Genomic DNA, 17,018 nt, shown 5'->3' on the forward strand with positions numbered 1-17,018 from the left:
CTTTATTTCAACATCCGGACTCCGAAGAACCTCCGCCCTAAAAATATCTCCCTCTCTTTCTGCTTGTGTGTCTTGTGAGGAGCTAAACAGAACGGTTTACATTGTTGGGTGGCTTAACTGCTTCTGAGTAAATCGCCCTCGCGAGACAACATCTCTCGGAAAGCGACTTGTGAAAATGGGTGCTCGGGTTTCAGCCTGGTGCTTGGATGGGCGCAGCTTGAATCCGGCCCCTGACATCACGGTGATATCAGCATAACTTCTGGCTATAATGGCCACTCTCTCATATTGGAGGCATGAACGACCGCATGCTATATCTCTGTATGCTGGTCGATTGCTTCTTATTTCTCTCAAGATACTCTATCCTTATCAAATACTATCTATTTCCTAGAAACTTTCGCTTGCTCCATGCTTTCTACTTAGCCTGATCTCAAATCCCACCGAGACTTCGGTGCTCTAGAACAGATTGGTTGATTCGCAGTGTTGCGTCTCTTCCAGAATTATGTCTATTTCTTCTGCTGGAAGCATTGATTTAGGCAACGGTGTCGACAGCCGGAAAATTGCCTACCATTTACTTGTTGAGTTACTCGCGTGTGTACCAATGACCCGTTTGTTGGCCATATGTCTAAGCGCCCTGCTAATACACCAGGACGGTAGCCACCAATTTGCCTTTCCAGTACAATGGTACGTACTTTCTCCTACATTTTTCTTCAATCGGCTGAAAATGCTAACCTCTAAGGTAGGATAGATACTCAGAATGTCTTATTTGATAGAGAGAGAAGCATCTCACGCCTTGTGGAGCTGGGACCGTCAAATATCTTAGTGAATATGGCTCGGAGAACGAAAGATGCTAAATTCACGTTTCAAGACACGCTTCTTGGCATTGAGCGTCTTTTTCTCGCCAGCACCCAGGATTCAAAATTGATCCAGTACCAATACAGTACTGACGAGCAGACGACAGCTTCTGAAACTCTAGTGGAGTCGCAGGCGACTTCTGTATCTACACCGGAGTTGACGACCAGTGCTCCCTCACAGCCACCAGTTGATAGAAAACCTTCACCATCCGCTCCCGTCGCTAACAGCATCCCCGATGTCCCTGCCACCGCATTAGAGATAATTCAGGCCATCATAGGCTGCAAGCTCCGGAAGTCAATTCCTCAAGTGCCCTCAACCAAGACCATCAAAGATCTAGCTGCAGGTAAATGTCCTTTTCGCGAAATAAACTTCCAGCCTGACATCATCTAGGAAAATCTACTCTGCAAAATGAGTTTTTGGCAGACCTTTCCAACGAGTTTGGTAACACCCCTGACGGTGCCGAGGACCTTCCTCTTAATGCGCTGGCAGAATCCTTCAATAGCTCCCCGGATCATCTGGGGAAAACGATATCCACGTTGATATCCCGATGGGTTTCATCAACGATGCCGGCACGGTTCAACCTAAACTCCATCCGAGAGCATCTACAACGTCGTTGGGGTTTGGGTCCCGGCCGACAAACTACAGTCGTTTTGATCACTATGACAAAGGCAGTGGCTGAGTCCATGGGCCAGTTCCCGTCAATTGACGCTGCTAAAGAGTTACTGGATACGGTCACCAGCTCGTATGCTAAGGCTTGCGGGCTTAATTTACAGGAACAGGCGTCCACAAGCACCGTACCTTCGGCCGACATTGTGCTGGATACCGCTACACTGGATAAGTTGACACACGAGCAGAAACGCCTTGCCATGGTGCAGCATAAGGCCCTTGCATCGTACCTGGGGATTGAAACGTGCGCCCACCGAGATCCCCTTTCCGAATCGGATAACATACACCAGTCTCGGCTCAATCTTTGGATATCGGAGTTTAACGAAGATTTTGAACGTCGGATTCAACCTCGTTTTAACCGCCGCCACCAGAGGAGGTTCAATTTCTGGTGGAACCAAGTTCGCATGGACGTTATCAAGAGCTGGATTAGTCTTCTCAGTGGCCAAGTTAAAGGTCAGCCGGAAGTTCGAGCAGATATAAATATGTGGCGCCGGATTGCGAACAGATCGAATGAAGAGACTATTGATCTGGTCAAGCGGCTCATAGACCACTCTGACAGGACTGGTGAATTTCATCCTCGACTATTTCATCTTGGTGAACGAGTAAAGTGTTTAATTGCTTCGTCAGCGTCGCATCCACCGCGAGCAAGCTTTTCGCTGCCGTTGACTAAACCACGGACTATCATAGGGGAGGATGGCTCCATTCGCTGCACCGAAGTCCCACGTGATGGCTTCTCGGACTATGTCTCTCTTCTAAAGTCAGGACGCGCTCTACAATTTGCTTCTCTGAAAACACGTGTCGCTGGTCATTGGAAAGTCAAAAGCAGGATGACAGAGGAATTCTTCCGAGTTATCTCACGGGTCTTGACATACGGAATTTCTTTCGCTGGCAAGGTTGCTCTTGTAACCGGAGCAGGCCCCGGTTCTATTGGCGCTGAGCTTGTCAAGGGACTCATTATGGGGGGAGCTGCTGTCATTGTCACCACAAGCCGCGCTATTGCCGACAGCCAAGCATACTTTCGCAAGATGTACGCAGAGTTTGGAAGCAGAGGCTCTGAATTGTATCTCTTGCCATTCAACCAAGGCAGCATGCGTGATTGTGCTGAATTGATCCAATACATCTACAGCCCATCTGGGTTAGCAAAAAATATCGACATCCTCATTCCGTTCGCTGCCATTCCGGAGAAAGGGATTGAAGTCGATGGCATAGGTGCAGAATCCGAATTTGCCCATCGTGCGATGCTAGTCAACGTTCTCCGACTAATTGGCCACATTGCTCAGATGAAGAGTGCGGAAAAGATTGATTGCAACCCAACACAGGTTCTTCTACCTCTTTCTCCAAATCACGGGACCTTTGGCGGCGATGGACTCTATTCCGAGACAAAGTTGGGCTTGGAGAGTCTGCTTAACCGAATTTCTTCTGAGTCGTGGGGAAAGCAGGTGTCGTTATGTGGCGTCGTGATAGGCTGGACCCGGGGCACAGGACTCATGGAATCTAATGACACCCTGGCGGAGACCATCGAAGCCCATGGTGGGTTGACATTCTCCCAGGAGGAGATGGCGTTGAATATACTATCCCTTCTCTCTCCAGACGTAGCTAGGATGAGCGAGGACAAGCCCATTTTGGTAGATCTTGGGGGAAATCTTCAGAGGTTAAATGGGCTGGAAAGCATTCTTAAGGACGCCCGTCAGTCCCTACGTCAGCGTGCGGATATTGCCAAGGCTATCTATGAAGAAGATCGTCGTGAACGCTCGATGGCGACAACGGAGACGGAAAGTGAAGATGGACTACATAGCAAGGACCGTATGAGCCGGTGCACATTGCAAATGGAATTTCCTCGCGAGCTCGACTACCATCAGGACTTAGAACCCCTAAAGCACCTAACTGGCATGGTGGACCATTCCAGTACCGTTGTTATCGTGGGGTTTTCAGAGTTGGGCCCCTGGGGTAGCTCCCGGACTCGTTTCGAAATGGAGAGTCAACAACAGCTCTCTACTGAGGGCTATATCGAGCTTGCATGGCTGATGGGCTTGATCAAACATGTTGACATTAACCCTCCCACTGGGCATTATGTAGGCTGGGTGGACGCGAAGTCGCAAGAGCGCTTATCTGATGGGCAGGTTGCCCAGAGATTTGGGGATCATATTCAACAGCATTGTGGAATTCGAATCATTGAACCGGAGATGGCAGGAGGATACGATCCTCACGGTAAGGAGTCCTTACAAGAAATTGCAGTGGAGGAAGACCTACCCGAGTTCGACGCAACTCTGGCTACCGCTACAGCGTTCAAACAGAAGCATGGCGACTATGCTGTGATCCGACAACTGGAAGAGCCGGACTCCTTCCGTGTTCAGATCAAGGCTGGTGCGCGGATCATGATTCCAAAGAAATCCCCTGTACCCGCGAATTATGTTGCTGGTCAACTTCCGAGTGGATGGACGCCAGCCCGATACGGTATACCAGAAGACATTGTGAATCAAGTGGATCCAGTGACATTGTTTGCGCTATGTTGCGTGTCAGATGCGTTTCTCAGCGCAGGAATAAAGAATCCCATGGAGATATTTCACCATATCCATGTATCTGAAGTGGGCAACTTCATTGGGTCCTCGCTAGGTGGAACAGAAAAGAACCGCGAGATGTTTAGGGATGTGTACCTGGACAAGACAGTGCCCGGGGATGTGCTCCAGGAGACCAACCTCAATACTCCCGCAGCGTGGGTCAACATGCTTTTGCTCGGAAGCAGTGGCCCTATTAAAACCCCGGTTGGGGCCTGTGCTACCAGCCTCGAATCACTGGACATTGGGGTAGATTCTCTTCTCGCTGGAAAGACCAAGATGTGTCTTGTTGGTGGTGTGGATAACTTCCATGAGGACGAGGCCCACGCTTTTACGATGATGAAGGCCACAGTCGACACCGAAGACCAGTTTGCACAAGGTCGCACTCCTGCAGAGATGTCTCGACCCACCGCTGAATCACGGGGGGGATTTGTTGAAGCTCTTGGTGGAGGTGTCCAAATTCTATGCACAGCGGAGCTGGCCATTTCTATGGGGCTGCCCATCTACGCTGTCGTCTCAGGCTCCGCTATGGCAGCAGACAAAATCAGTCGCTCCGTTCCAGCTCCCGGTCAAGGCGTTCTTACATTCGCGCGAGAGGCCCCAGAAGCTCTTCAATCCCCGCTTCTAAATCTAGAATACCGCCGCGAGAAGTTGAATGCATCCATTTCTCAACTTCTCTCTGGTTCTAATGACAAGAAAATAGGCCATGACAGCGACGATGAGACAGAGTTGCTTTCACCCACTCTAACCCCTGGATTTGTTTCTCCTTCTGGTTCATCAGGAGATTCAGTACCAGACTCGGATAGTCTAGAGTCATACCAGAACAGTATCGATGGCTTCGATCTTGCAAAAGAGTCTACTCTTCCGGCACAGATCAATGCGCTCCGCCGCCAGTGGGGGAATCAGTTTCGACAATTTTGCCCTACAATCTCACCCATGCGAGCGTCGTTGGCCACCTGGGGACTCGGTATTGATGATATTGGAATTGTATCGTTGCATGGAACTTCTACGAAAGCTAATGATGTTAACGAACTCGATGCATTAAACAAGCAAATGGACCATCTCGGTCGTAAAGGTCCGCCCCTTTTAGCTATGTGTCAGAAATCTGTCACAGGGCATCCAAAAGCCCCCGCTGCAGCGTGGATGCTGAACGGATGCCTGCAAGCTATGAATACAGGCACAGTCCCTGGAAATTTCAATTGCGATAATATCGATCCTGCTCTCCGGGACTTCCCGCACATCTTGGTCACGACAGAGACGATTCATGTCCCTGAGATCAATGCCTTTTTGCTGGATTCATTTGGCTTCGGGCAAAAAGGGGCCCAGATGGTCGGAGTGGCACCAAAATATCTCCTCGGGACACTTGAGAAAGATGTGTACCAAGTGTATGCAGAAAAGTGCGCCACCAGGAAGCGACAAGCGAATCAAGCGTTTGCACATGCTGTCATGTCTGATTCTCTAGTCAAGGCTCAAACTCAGCCGCCGTATGAGAAACGGGATGAGTCCAGAGTACTTCTAGATCCGTTGGCTCGCGTATCCACTAATCCCACGTCCAAGAAGATCTATTTCGATCCCGCCAATCTCCATGGTACCCAGCCTGTCATGGTCAGGCCGGAGCAACCCCCGCAGGATCATATTACTCTACCAGAGCCGTCACCGATAAACGATGTACCTGCCGCCAAAATCTCCATTTCTGATATCACTGGTGATGTCCTGCGCTCCCTTCCACAAGATGTGAAAATCCGCTCAATTGGTGTCGACATTGAGGCCGTAAGCACCTTTGACTACGACTCTAACCCGTTATTTATACAACGAAACTTCACTCCCGCCGAACAGGCGTTCGCCCAGGCATGTCGGGACCCGCATATGGCATTGATCGGGCGCTGGTGCGCAAAGGAAGCCGTTTTCAAGAGCCTTGGGGTCAAGTCCAAAGGGGCAGGGGCACCGATGAAAGAAATTGAGGTAAAAAGTGATAGGAATGGGGCACCTAAAGTGGTTGTAAGTTTATCTTCTTTCTATTTGTATCCTTGATTTCACTTTTAGAGCCCCTTAATAACATGTGGATCTGTTTACCTTAGTTACATGGTGCAGCCCTACGTACCGCCAGACAGGCGAACATAAGCAATGTGATTGTTAGTCTCTCATACAGCGAAGGGAACGTTATTGCAGTGGCAGTGTCTTTGAACACACCCGAGTCACTCTGACTTTGCAATCTATACTTGAATTCTTGGATATTATGTGTTACTAGATAGTCATAATAGAACTTACATTTGCCTTCACATTTCCATTATTCGTTTGACGTGACACATGGACATATATAATTTATCAAGAATCCACCATTGAGTTCAGGTAACGAATAAATATACTTCAAGATGCCGGGGTTCAGGACTCAAAAGCACTTCGAATGCTTGAACATGTAAGAATTCCTGTATATACAACCAACTTCTCGGATATCAAGAACTATGCACACATAACTCAGGTCCATGAATCCATATTAACTCCTCTGAACTCCAGACACCAAATAGAGTATGCTGCTTGTCTCAAATCCTAAACAGCACAAGTGGGGGAAGTTTGCCAGCAAAGCCCGAACGAAAGAAACGAAAACAAGAAAACGAAAAGGGGAAAAGGAAAAGACAGACCAACTCCACATAATGAAAATCTATTCTCATAAACATTAAACCCGCTTGAACAATACATGCCGAACCAATTCATAACTTAACCTTCAACCGTCCCTAAATCGAACACACATCCAACACACACCCCTTAGTTATGCTGCCCCGGGACCTGCAGTCTTCTTCCCCTTGACACTACGCCACTCAATGCCCACGGCCCCCAAGATACTCAGACAGCTCAAAATCAACCCGACCTGGAAGGTTCTCAGGATCGCATCGTTGTACACCACAAGAACTTGAGGGAGATAGTCTGGGTCGACTACACGGCGAAGGCCAGTCGCTCCGGCGTGTACGATCGCCTCTGGATTCAGTCCAGGCAGATTCAGCTTCACAATACCTTCAACCAAGCGGTTGGTGAACAGATTCTGAGCGACGGAGACAAACACGGATCCGCCCAGAATTTGAAGGAAGAGCACCATTGCTGTGCCGATCGAGACATCGTTCAGGTTTAGGACGGCCTGGGCCGCGACACCACCTTGTTGGAATCCGAGCCCGACTCCGAAGCCGTACAGAAATTGATATCCGACCCATTCCTTCTGCGGGGTGTCGACTGTGAAGAGTGTCAGAAGGCCTGCACCCACGCTCATAAGTACGCTGCTGCCGATAAAGAACGGAGCAAAATAGCCAAGATGAGTGACCAGAGCTCCTGACACCACGATGGCCACGATCTCAGCTAGGATGAGTGGTAACGAATAGACGCCAGCAGTCACGGCACTGGTATTTCGGATGGCTTGGAACTGTTTTATCCCCAGTCACGTTAGTTTAATTTATTTGGGCTCGAGCGAAGCAATCCGGGGGGGTATAACATACCCAAATTGGAATGAAATAGATATAGATGAAGAACGACCCGCCAATGCAGAGCCCGAATAAGGATGCAGATGCGATTGATCGTTGTCTGGCAATGCGAGCTGGGACAGTGGCATTTTCCTTCAGGTATACCTGCAAGATACAGAAACCAATAAGGGTGAGCCCGAAGATGATAAACAGTGCAATAATCCGACCATTCGACCAGGGGTAATTGACACCTCCCCATTGCAAGGCGAGCAACAGACAGACAATGGCGGGAACGAAAACGACGCTCCCAATTGGATCAAGGCGCCAGAAGAGGTTTCGAAGCGACTCCTTCTTCTTCTCTTTTAGTTTCAGAAGGAACACAAGCCCGACAGCGGTGACAGCTCCGAGAGGGAGATTGATATAGAAGCACCATCGCCAGGTGAGATGGTCGGTGAACGCGCCGCCCATCAGTGGCCCCGCCACCGACGCTACGCCATAAACACCCCCAATCAATCCGAAGAACATCGGTCGCTTGTCCAGTGACACCGTATGCGCAATCGTGACCAGCGCGCCCGTGAATAAACCAGCGCTGCCAAGACCTGCAATCGCTCGACCGATAATCAGAGCTGTGGACGTGGGTGCGACTCCGCAGACCAAGGAGCCCAGCTCGAAGATGAAAAGAGCGATCAGGAAGACCCATTTGATGCTAAAATATGTGTACAGCTTGCCAAATAAAAGTTGGAAGGCTGTTGACCGATTCACATTAGCACCCAGCCCATGTATCAAGCAAACCAGGTGGTGATCGCTTCTTCCCACTTACAGCAACCTGTCAGCAAGTACGCAGACGCATACCAGCCCACGTCATTGAGATTGTGAAACTCGTCTGTGATTTTGGGAATGGCCACGGAAATGATCTAGAGAAGAATAAGTTAGCGGAAATCGGGTGAAATGAACTCAAAACCACCCATGGGAAAGGGCCTGAGAGACGGAGGTATAGGAAATGAAACCGGGAGCTCACAGTGTTATCCAAGGCCATGCAGAACACGCCCAGCATGAGACTAACGACGATCCCGATCAGCCGTAGGCCGATGGGCAGGTAGTCGACTCCATCGCCCTTCTCGTCAATGGATGACTTTTCGTTCTCACTGCTGAGCGGAGAGCCATCCAAAGAACTCAGCACGGACGTGCTGTTGTTGTCAGCTTCTCTGCCATCTTGCGGTGATAAAGACATTTTTGGATATTTTTTTGTCTCTAGATGGAAGCGTGTAAGAGGAAAGGATTCAAGAGATCACGCGCAGACTGGCACGATGAAGCAAGCACGTAGCGACGAGCACACCGGCTCGCCGGCCATGTTTTATCTCATTTCATTTTTTCTGCAAGCAACGGACTACGGGTAGATCATCCAACCCATGCTGCCAACACCGGACTAACAAATCTGAATGAGAAGCTTGATCTGGAGATTCGCTCTTCACGACGGTGGTTGACGGACTTGAGTCTCGCCGACTCGATGCGCTGCAGGGATCTTCGGAGTCCAAAAGGCCAATCAAATCAGGGGGTCGATCCGGCATCCCTGCAAGTGCTGCGGACAGACTGCGGCCGAACGAAGGACCAATTCCGAACCCGCACCAACTCGCTCCCAACGGCTGCATGGCAATTTATCTCGATCGGATGAGATCATCGTCCCGCACGGGCTCCTTCTATTAATACCAACATTGAAGGATCCCGAATCTCTCATCCGTCTGCCGACACTCAGCATTCGGGGAAATCGGTTTGCCCATATCGGCCTTACTCCATCCGGGGCGGTCATCAGTTGCTGAACAGGCACTTTGCAAGTAGTTACGTAGTTATTTTTTTGAGTCTGCGAACGATCAGACAGATGAACTGTATCACTAGAAAGCCCATGCTTTTGTCTTCATATATTGGTATCTACAACTCTTAACTATCATGCATATACATCAAAGCTCAAGGCACATATTCACAGCGAATTCCCCCAATGCGCCTGTCGCATAGGGAAGAAGACAACAATAACTCAATACAACCAACAAATGCAAAGGCTGAACGCCCGCTCCATGAATATCCCATAACCCATCATTTCATAGAGATCGTAACACAGCAATGATATCATCCCTTAGAACTCGGAAGCGACGGTGGAGGTCTTCCTCCAGCTGGACAAAAACGGATGCGGAGACATGATGCCCACCCATCCCTGAGAATTCGGTAGACGACGCCTCAGACCCAGCTAGCTTGGGTGAAGGACTTGTTTCGGCAATTTTTTCCTTTTTGAAGCATCCGGACAGGCGGTTAACCAGCCGCACAACCCGGTACAGCTCACCCAGCACCAGGCGGGCACGCTCATGTATTCCACGATTCACTGGCGAAGAGAGCCCAGTGCCCGTAGACGCTGACGCAGAAGGCTGTCCGTCCAGCGCAGCCACCGCGTATCGAGACATGACTTTAAACGCCAGGACAACAGCTAATAGTTGGAGCTGTTCATTGCTGGCGAAACACGAGCAGTCCAGAACTTCCATGATTTGCTCTAAGACCTCTCTGTTGGTGCGGATAATTGTTTCTATGTCGAGATCGGAGGCGGCTTTGTCAAGATTGGCAAGACAGGACTGGATAGCGGGCATGCATTGAGAGCTATGGCTTCCCGCTCCAGGACACTTATGAGGATCGTGTCCCGGATTTGTGGTCGATTGCAACACTGAGGGCGAGTCTGGAGCGGTTCTGATCCCCATCCACGGATGCTGGATGTCTCCTGTCGCTGCGCGATTCAACACTGGGGGCATTGAAATTGCTGGCTCACTGGGAAAAAGCGATTTTGCCGGTTCATCCTCTGGCGGAGTCTGCAGGGCGTTCAAAGAAGTGTCCATGAGAGAATAGTACGAAGAATCCATCGCGTTCCAGAATCCATTGGGATCGTTAAACTCATTTATGCCAGAGAATTGACACGTCGCTGCCGTCAAAAGCGGCTCATCCCAGGCCAAGGGAAAGGTCTCGTTGTGCGATCCAAACGGTAGAGAGGATTCTACCATGGAGAGATCTGTGATGAGGGTGGATTCATATATCGACGGAGTTCCAGCGGGCGCTGTGAGTGGAGGTGGGATTTCGAGACTGTACGGCGGCGGCGGTGGCAGCGACGGCGCGGGAGCCAATGGGACGACTTTTTCCAGCGCATTCTTATTGGATTCACGCTTCTCAGCGATCCTGCTGGCTGCAGGCCGTCTCCCAAATCGATGGGATGGCCCATAGAAGCAAACCAGATCTCGGTCCTCGCAGCGGGAGCAGACTGGTTTGGCTCTGTTGCACTTCACTTTTGCAAAAGCGCAGTTGTTGCAGCTATCCTTTAGTTTCTGTTTGGACCTTGGTGGACGGTTCATTATCAACTCGGTGCGGGGTGATATCTTGTCGACTCGTCTCATTAGGAAAAAGGGCTTGAAAAGATTATATTATGAGCGAGCTCGTTGGGATTAGACCACCTACGTATGCATGCGAACGGGTAAAGCGTAGACATATAACCAGGCCGAGATTGAATGTATGCTTTCTTTACTCCGTGCCACAGCCAGTTAGTTACTGCAGTCCGCTTTGCCAGCCTCGTTCCATCCAACAGCTGAAGCGGTGTTCAATGCACTTCAGCTTGTCCTGTTAAATCGCACGTCTAAGCCACCAACCTGCCTGCTTGTCGTGACCAGGGCCTCGAACCATTAGTAAACTCCCCGCGTCGTGTTGTCGGAAACCTCGTGTCTGGTCGACTTCGTCTTATTTTTCCGATGCTAATAGTTCTTTGATTTGATAATGGCTACAGCACGTTTGCCACATCTTCGTGCCGTCAATTGCAATCATCAAAATACACAAATTCAAGGCAACAAAACATCCTGCCACCCCGCTTCATCCGCGTATTCGGAGTAATATGTTCAAAACCCATTTCCGCATCCACATTGTCTGTGTTTACGACGTGAAACTTACCCTGGATGTCTACATTATGTCGCTATTGGCAGCGCTGCAGCTGGGTGTGGATCTTACATTATTTCCTATCGCATTAATATGTGCTTTTCCACTCGGGCCGTGATCGGCAGGACCCTATATGCTTTTGATAGGATCAAACAAACAAGATTAATCAGTTAGTGCTTTTGTGTAGGATGGCATTGCAGACAACTTAGGCATATATGGACGACATACAGTTGCGACTTCGTTCAATAGGGGGCCAGAAGACGCGAGAATGCATTAAAAAAAAAAAAATACTTGAGGTACACTACTCCCAGTCCTCTGCGAAACTTGGCGTGGTTACCTCTCGCTCGGGACTGGACGGGAGCCGGATATGAAGGGCCTTGGAAAGCTTCAACGATAAGCTCGATTGCTGATGTGCATAAGGTTCCAGAGGGTTGCTTGCACTGGGCTGGGCTTGACGCAGGACTTTTCAGTAGGCGGAGTAGAGCCGTTGGGCCATCCACAATGAGTGTGACAGTTTTCATAGACCAACCATGCGTGTCATCAATGGTAAGAATGGACACCCCTCTCTTTTGTGAATATATTGTGAACTAAAGCCGAGGGGCGAAAGTCGACGACTGGATTGATAGCAAGGGTCTATGGAAGAAAGTTAATGATTACTCTCGCCGGCCTAGCCGAGTATACCGTGGTCAACTCAAGGAAAGGTGTAGGCAAAGATGCAGACACGGTTTACCACGATGGTCGGGAGCAGAATAAGCATCCTTAGTCATTGAACACGAAGCCTGTTTTAGAAGCCAAGTAGTTAATGGAGTTTCGGGATCAACCAATTTTCGGAATGGCTTGGATCTAGGCAGCGTGAGCCGCTGCCGGGCTGATCCAACGCGGTCAAGCCTCAACCTCCATGTTTGGTTGTTAGCCGTGTGGGGAAGTACCATGGAGCTGTGAGTTCCCAAAAATTGGGTGTTAATATTAGAACGCGGGCCCACTGGGGATATCAAACAAAAAACTTGCATAACTCTCGTGGATTTACCGCAGCGTCGGCATACGAGCATCACTTCGCGCAGCGCCTTGGTCATCCTAATCAAAGGTTGGTCGAGATTCCACGATAGCATCCTGTGCAAGGGTAATACCTCAGGCAGGCCACTGGGTCCTTTTTGTGGACTCTAGTCACCAAACAAGGCCGTCCTGCCGGAGTCCAGTATAGGGCAAGGTTCATTGAAACACTAGCTCAGGTGAGTCAACCGAAGTTGTTCACGGTAGAAACCATGCCATCCTGTCAGCTTAACAGCCAGAGAACCCATAACGGCGAAGACAGCGAGTGGCGTTCTCTGCAAATCGAAACATGCCAAGCATGAAATATGGGTCTTGCTCTTTCTCGTTTCAGGACGGAAATATCCTCAAACCGGGCCGAAGCCTCTAAACGGGACTCATTGCTAAAGTTTGAGAATTAATGGGTGTATACTGCGTATGGCCGGCTTCTATACGAGTACAAAGAAGATGCAGGCTTGGAAGGCCTTCCTCGCAGAGAAACAAAGCGATTTCGATCAGTGGTCAGCCTCCAAGACGACCGAAGATATAAATAAACTTGTAATCAGCTCTCCACCGACCGTGTTTCGAGGGCTTTCACTTACAAGGCTGAGGCTCCCTACATATGGGCCTTGGGGCCAACATCACGGAGTGCCCCGTATTCATTTTTGGGAGTCCAATGAAAAATATATGTATGGACGGCCCACCAACCATGCATGCTGTACCCATCCTGACCCTGATCGGTGCTGCAAGGGCCACTTGAGCTACACAATCGCGTGAGTTGGCGATGTCAAAAACTCTCCCCAACCTTGCTCGGTCGTCAGGGATGCGGTGTCCATCACGCTAGTCTGTTTATGGCTAGTCTGCTTATCAGACCGGATAAAGTATTTATACGACATACCGGCGGTGAGGTTTTTCCCTCCCGGTTGGCCCCTGAGGTCAGGTGGCTGGGGACTTTTTTGCCTAAACGCCTTTGGCGCAGTTGCAGAAATAGTGACAACGCCTCCTGCTCGTAGCCTGTGCCTTGTTGGCCCAAAGTAACTGGTCATCCTGGCACCGTGCGTGGCACTATGAAAAGAATGAGTTAGCTTATGTGAGTCCTGTTTTTTTAAGCTTGATGAATGGAAACATGACACTACGAAGTATAGGAACAACCATTTGTAACTGTGCATTGTTTATTCCTCGGAATCGAACGCCAATGTTTCAATAATTGTCACTATAATAACTACATAAGCAAATAATGGCGTGTCCGTCGAGGCCATCACAAAGCATTGCCTGCATTGTAGGCATGGTATGAGACCTCAATGGCGGACAATGTACTCCCGGGTGACCTTCGCACACCCACAATACCCAGTTTTCCCTCCCCGTCAGAGGCCTTGTTTAGAATATCCTCAAACTCCTGCCTGTCACGCTCCTTTGTATTGAAAACTTCCATCATCGTCATGTCCCGGTAGCGTGCAAGACCTTCATCCACGATTCCAATGCTCCCGGGCTCGGGGAGTAGAGTGTCGACAATCAAAATTCGCGCAGAGGGGTTCTGCTTCAATGCCGGGACCAGATTGGCGAGAATACGAGACGCTTCGTCGTCAGTGTGATTGTGAAGCACCATACGAAGGAGATATACGTCGGCGTTTGTCACGGTCTGTGGCTCCAGAGCACGGTGTGCAGCGGTCGTGATGCGCTTGCGAACGTTCTCTGGCTGAGAACGGAGAAGGCCTCGACAGTTTCCCACAGTCTCTGGTGTGTCTTGAATTATGAAGCTAAGTGCAGGATAACTTTCTGCCAAAGCGATGCAGACATTCCCCGGAGCACCATCTATCTAGAAGAAAGTTAGCATCTCTGCGCGTGAACTCGCATTTTAGAGCCTTACATGTACCACTAGTGCCTTCCCCATGGCTTCCCAGTCATAGTCCGCGACCACATGCTTCACATTTGTCGCCCTGCTTGCTTGAACACCCTTCATATACGCGGAGAATAACCTGCCCCATTCGCGAGATTGGGTGATAAAGTCGAACGCTGTCAATTGGGTGTTCATGGCCAAGTTGACTGCGGTTTGGTTCCCGGCAACTGTGTCTCCCCATTTCTCAGTGGCTTCGGAGAACTTAGACGCGACCGGCATGTAGAATTCGGTCATAAACCTTGTCCATCCCAGATAGGCAGGATTGGTGACAAACAGGCGGGAAACGGCGTTGTGGGCGACATGGCCCGGAACTGGCTCACACAAGAAGTTTCTTGTCATTGCCATGCGTGCCACACTACGAAGGCGGCGTTCAGGCAGTGTACAGACACTGGCCAAGTCGGAGAATGGGACTGAACCTTGCAGAGGAATCGCCGCGAGCACCTGGAAGTGACAGAGCCATTGAATACTTGCAATTAATTGGTACTATGTGGGCTTCCTTTAGCTCTACTTGTATCGTTGACCAAAAGGTGTCTAGAGAAGAAAATACCTCAACCGATAGGTTGACAAGGAATTCTGTAGGTTCGCTGATCAACTGCTGGATTTTTGCGGCGGAGTTGAGGACTCTTTGTCTGGCATCTCGTACATTAAGGGGAGCATCATCAGATGATGATGAATGAGAGTCTCCGGCGAGGGCATCATGCCCTGTGATGAGGTTTGTCGCCGCGCATATCTCCCTAGCCAGCGCCTGAAGTTCAGAAATTTCACACATATTGAGACAACTGCAAAATCAACGGGATAATTGAGATGAAGAACGCATTATACAAGTTGACTGGAAATCAAGCTCATTTCAAACATAATTACATACTCACAGCAATTCTACCTCGACCCCTACACACGCAGCCGTCTTTCTTTAGATCGGGACAATCCTTGTCCTCCCGATCCCTGTTCTTGCTGCAGCCCGGCCAACAAGCGCACTTCCCCCAATCGATCGACATTCGGCAGCGGATAGTTATTTTTGTTCGCTCCCCGGTCGGGACCAAAAGTCAAGATTTTTGGGGAAGAATTTCCAGCAGTTAGGCACCAGCAACATGTACGGAGTATTGCATTCAAATACCTCTCTGCTGATAGCTAGTTATCCGCTAAATGTCCCGGTAAGCAAGCTGTCGGATTGCTATTTTCATGTAAATTGGCTTCGACAACGGGAATCGGGGAAATAGGTTTATTTTAACTGGGCTGAGCAGAATGCCAACGGAGCGCACATACCCGTATGGCTTACACTGGTCTGTGGTTGGAAGAGTGAGGCATTGTTCTTGAAAGGCTTGCACCAGTCTCTTTTTGCACCAGAGAAGAAAAATTAACAAAATTAAAAAATTAAAAGAATAAACTTAGGGAGTACTTCTATTTCCTTTGTTCTGGCGGGCGAGGGATGAGAAAGCTATCATTTGGAAGAAACCATCATGCGATTTCTCTGCCTGCACGGTAAGGGCACCAGCGGCGCTATCTTCCGCAATCAGACTGGTAAGCCTCTTTCTCCCTTTGTTGCAAATTTTCTCTCTCTACGAGAATAGTTACTCGTTGCAGAGGCTGCCGTTTAACCATTTTCACTAACTGAGGCTCGCGGGGACTCTCATTTATAACTATAGCTACGTTCCGGTCGTATCTAGACCCCGACAAGTACACATTCGACTTTATCGATGCACCGCACAAGACAGATCCCGCATGGGGCCTCGATGCCCTATTCTTCCCTCCAAATTACACTTTTTGGGAAGACATCAGCCCGCCCAGCATAGCCGATGCGCACATATGGCTTCTTGATTTTATGCGACGGCAACCTCAGCCCTACGACGGCGTGCTCTGTTTCTCTCAGGGCTGTGCCGTGATTTCCTCTCTAATTATCTTCCACCAGAACGAACACCCAGAGGAGCCTCTTCCGTTCAAGTCCGTCGTTTTCATATGCGGAGGGATCCCACTCCCAGCTTTGGAGCACATTGGAATCCATGTGCCCGAACGGGCGTGGCAAATCCACAACCAAACTGCAGAAGCCATGTCCACTCAAATCCACACTCTGCAGTCTGAAGTTGAGGAAATTGTCCAGACTAAGAGCAGACCACGTACCCGCCAGAAGCTCCCGGATGAGAATTTGGAAGCACGAGGATTGGAGCGCACACGCCGCCGGGATACGGGCAAGCCGCACCTGTTACCGGAGTTTGGCCTTCATAATGTCTATGGTCTAGACATAACCCTTATCCCTGACTGTCTGCGAATCAACATTCCCACTGTCCACATCTATGGCAGCAAGGACCCTCGTTATCCCTGCTCGATTCAGCTGGCACACTTCAGCAAGCCAGAAATCAGACGGGTATACGATCATGGAGGTGGTCATGAAATTCCCGTAACGACCAGTGTCTCTTCCGAGATAGCGCTCGCTGTCGAGTGGTTGGCTAGCGTTTCTTGACTAGGGTTAACGTTCTCTATAATATTGTTATGCGACCCGTATCATAAATTTAAGACAGACATAAAGTCGAGGGCGTAATGGAAACTCTTTTTTTCCCGGGGGTCAAACGCATCATATAGAGTATATTGCAATAGAAGAGGGATCAAGGAGCGAGAGAATTGTTTGGCATC

The 17,018-nt window shown here is 49.6% G+C and overlaps 6 protein-coding genes across 6 annotated transcripts; 2 read left to right on the plus strand and 4 right to left on the minus strand.

Annotated features, from left to right (window-relative positions):
• The first annotated feature begins 152 nt into the window (after positions 1 to 152).
• Positions 153 to 6,351, plus strand: CIMG_08564 (phosphopantetheine-protein transferase). The gene is made up of 5 exons (XM_001241400.2): positions 153 to 588; positions 655 to 681; positions 741 to 1,195; positions 1,243 to 6,071; positions 6,152 to 6,351. The coding sequence occupies exons 1-5, from the start codon at positions 500 to 502 to the stop codon at positions 6,275 to 6,277; spliced, it is 5,526 nt and encodes a 1,841-aa protein (XP_001241401.2). The 5' UTR covers positions 153 to 499; the 3' UTR covers positions 6,278 to 6,351.
• Positions 6,352 to 6,478: 127 nt separating this feature from the next.
• Positions 6,479 to 8,936, minus strand: CIMG_08563 (drug:H+ antiporter-2). The gene is made up of 4 exons (XM_001241399.2): positions 8,538 to 8,936; positions 8,340 to 8,433; positions 7,556 to 8,265; positions 6,479 to 7,482 (listed from the first exon to the last, which is right to left on the minus strand). The coding sequence occupies exons 1-4, from the start codon at positions 8,748 to 8,750 to the stop codon at positions 6,841 to 6,843; spliced, it is 1,659 nt and encodes a 552-aa protein (XP_001241400.2). The 5' UTR covers positions 8,751 to 8,936; the 3' UTR covers positions 6,479 to 6,840.
• Positions 8,937 to 9,403: 467 nt separating this feature from the next.
• On the minus strand, positions 9,404 to 10,941 carry CIMG_08562 (uncharacterized protein; the record flags this gene model as incomplete). Its single annotated transcript, XM_001241398.2, has 1 exon — positions 9,404 to 10,941. One exon carries the CDS (start codon positions 10,939 to 10,941, stop codon positions 9,613 to 9,615), a length of 1,329 nt encoding a protein of 442 aa, XP_001241399.2. The 3' UTR covers positions 9,404 to 9,612.
• Positions 10,942 to 11,618: 677 nt separating this feature from the next.
• Positions 11,619 to 13,250, minus strand: CIMG_08561 (uncharacterized protein). The gene is made up of 2 exons (XM_001241397.2): positions 12,598 to 13,250; positions 11,619 to 12,544 (listed from the first exon to the last, which is right to left on the minus strand). The coding sequence occupies exons 1-2, from the start codon at positions 12,681 to 12,683 to the stop codon at positions 12,157 to 12,159; spliced, it is 474 nt and encodes a 157-aa protein (XP_001241398.1). The 5' UTR covers positions 12,684 to 13,250; the 3' UTR covers positions 11,619 to 12,156.
• Positions 13,251 to 13,754: 504 nt separating this feature from the next.
• Positions 13,755 to 15,162, minus strand: CIMG_08560 (uncharacterized protein; the record flags this gene model as incomplete). Its single annotated transcript, XM_001241396.2, has 3 exons — positions 13,755 to 14,312; positions 14,364 to 14,876; positions 14,941 to 15,162. 3 exons carry the CDS (start codon positions 15,160 to 15,162, stop codon positions 13,755 to 13,757), a joined length of 1,293 nt encoding a protein of 430 aa, XP_001241397.2.
• Positions 15,163 to 15,850: 688 nt separating this feature from the next.
• On the plus strand, positions 15,851 to 16,848 carry CIMG_08559 (EF-hand calcium-binding domain-containing protein; the record flags this gene model as incomplete). The annotated part of the gene is made up of 2 exons (XM_001241395.1): positions 15,851 to 15,911; positions 16,037 to 16,848. The coding sequence occupies 2 exons, from the start codon at positions 15,851 to 15,853 to the stop codon at positions 16,846 to 16,848; spliced, it is 873 nt and encodes a 290-aa protein (XP_001241396.1).
• Between the last annotated feature and the right edge of the window lie 170 nt (positions 16,849 to 17,018).

This window comes from Coccidioides immitis (assembly GCF_000149335.2).
Source record: "Coccidioides immitis RS genomic scaffold supercont3.3, whole genome shotgun sequence".
Classification (NCBI taxonomy): domain Eukaryota; kingdom Fungi; phylum Ascomycota; class Eurotiomycetes; order Onygenales; family Onygenaceae; genus Coccidioides; species Coccidioides immitis.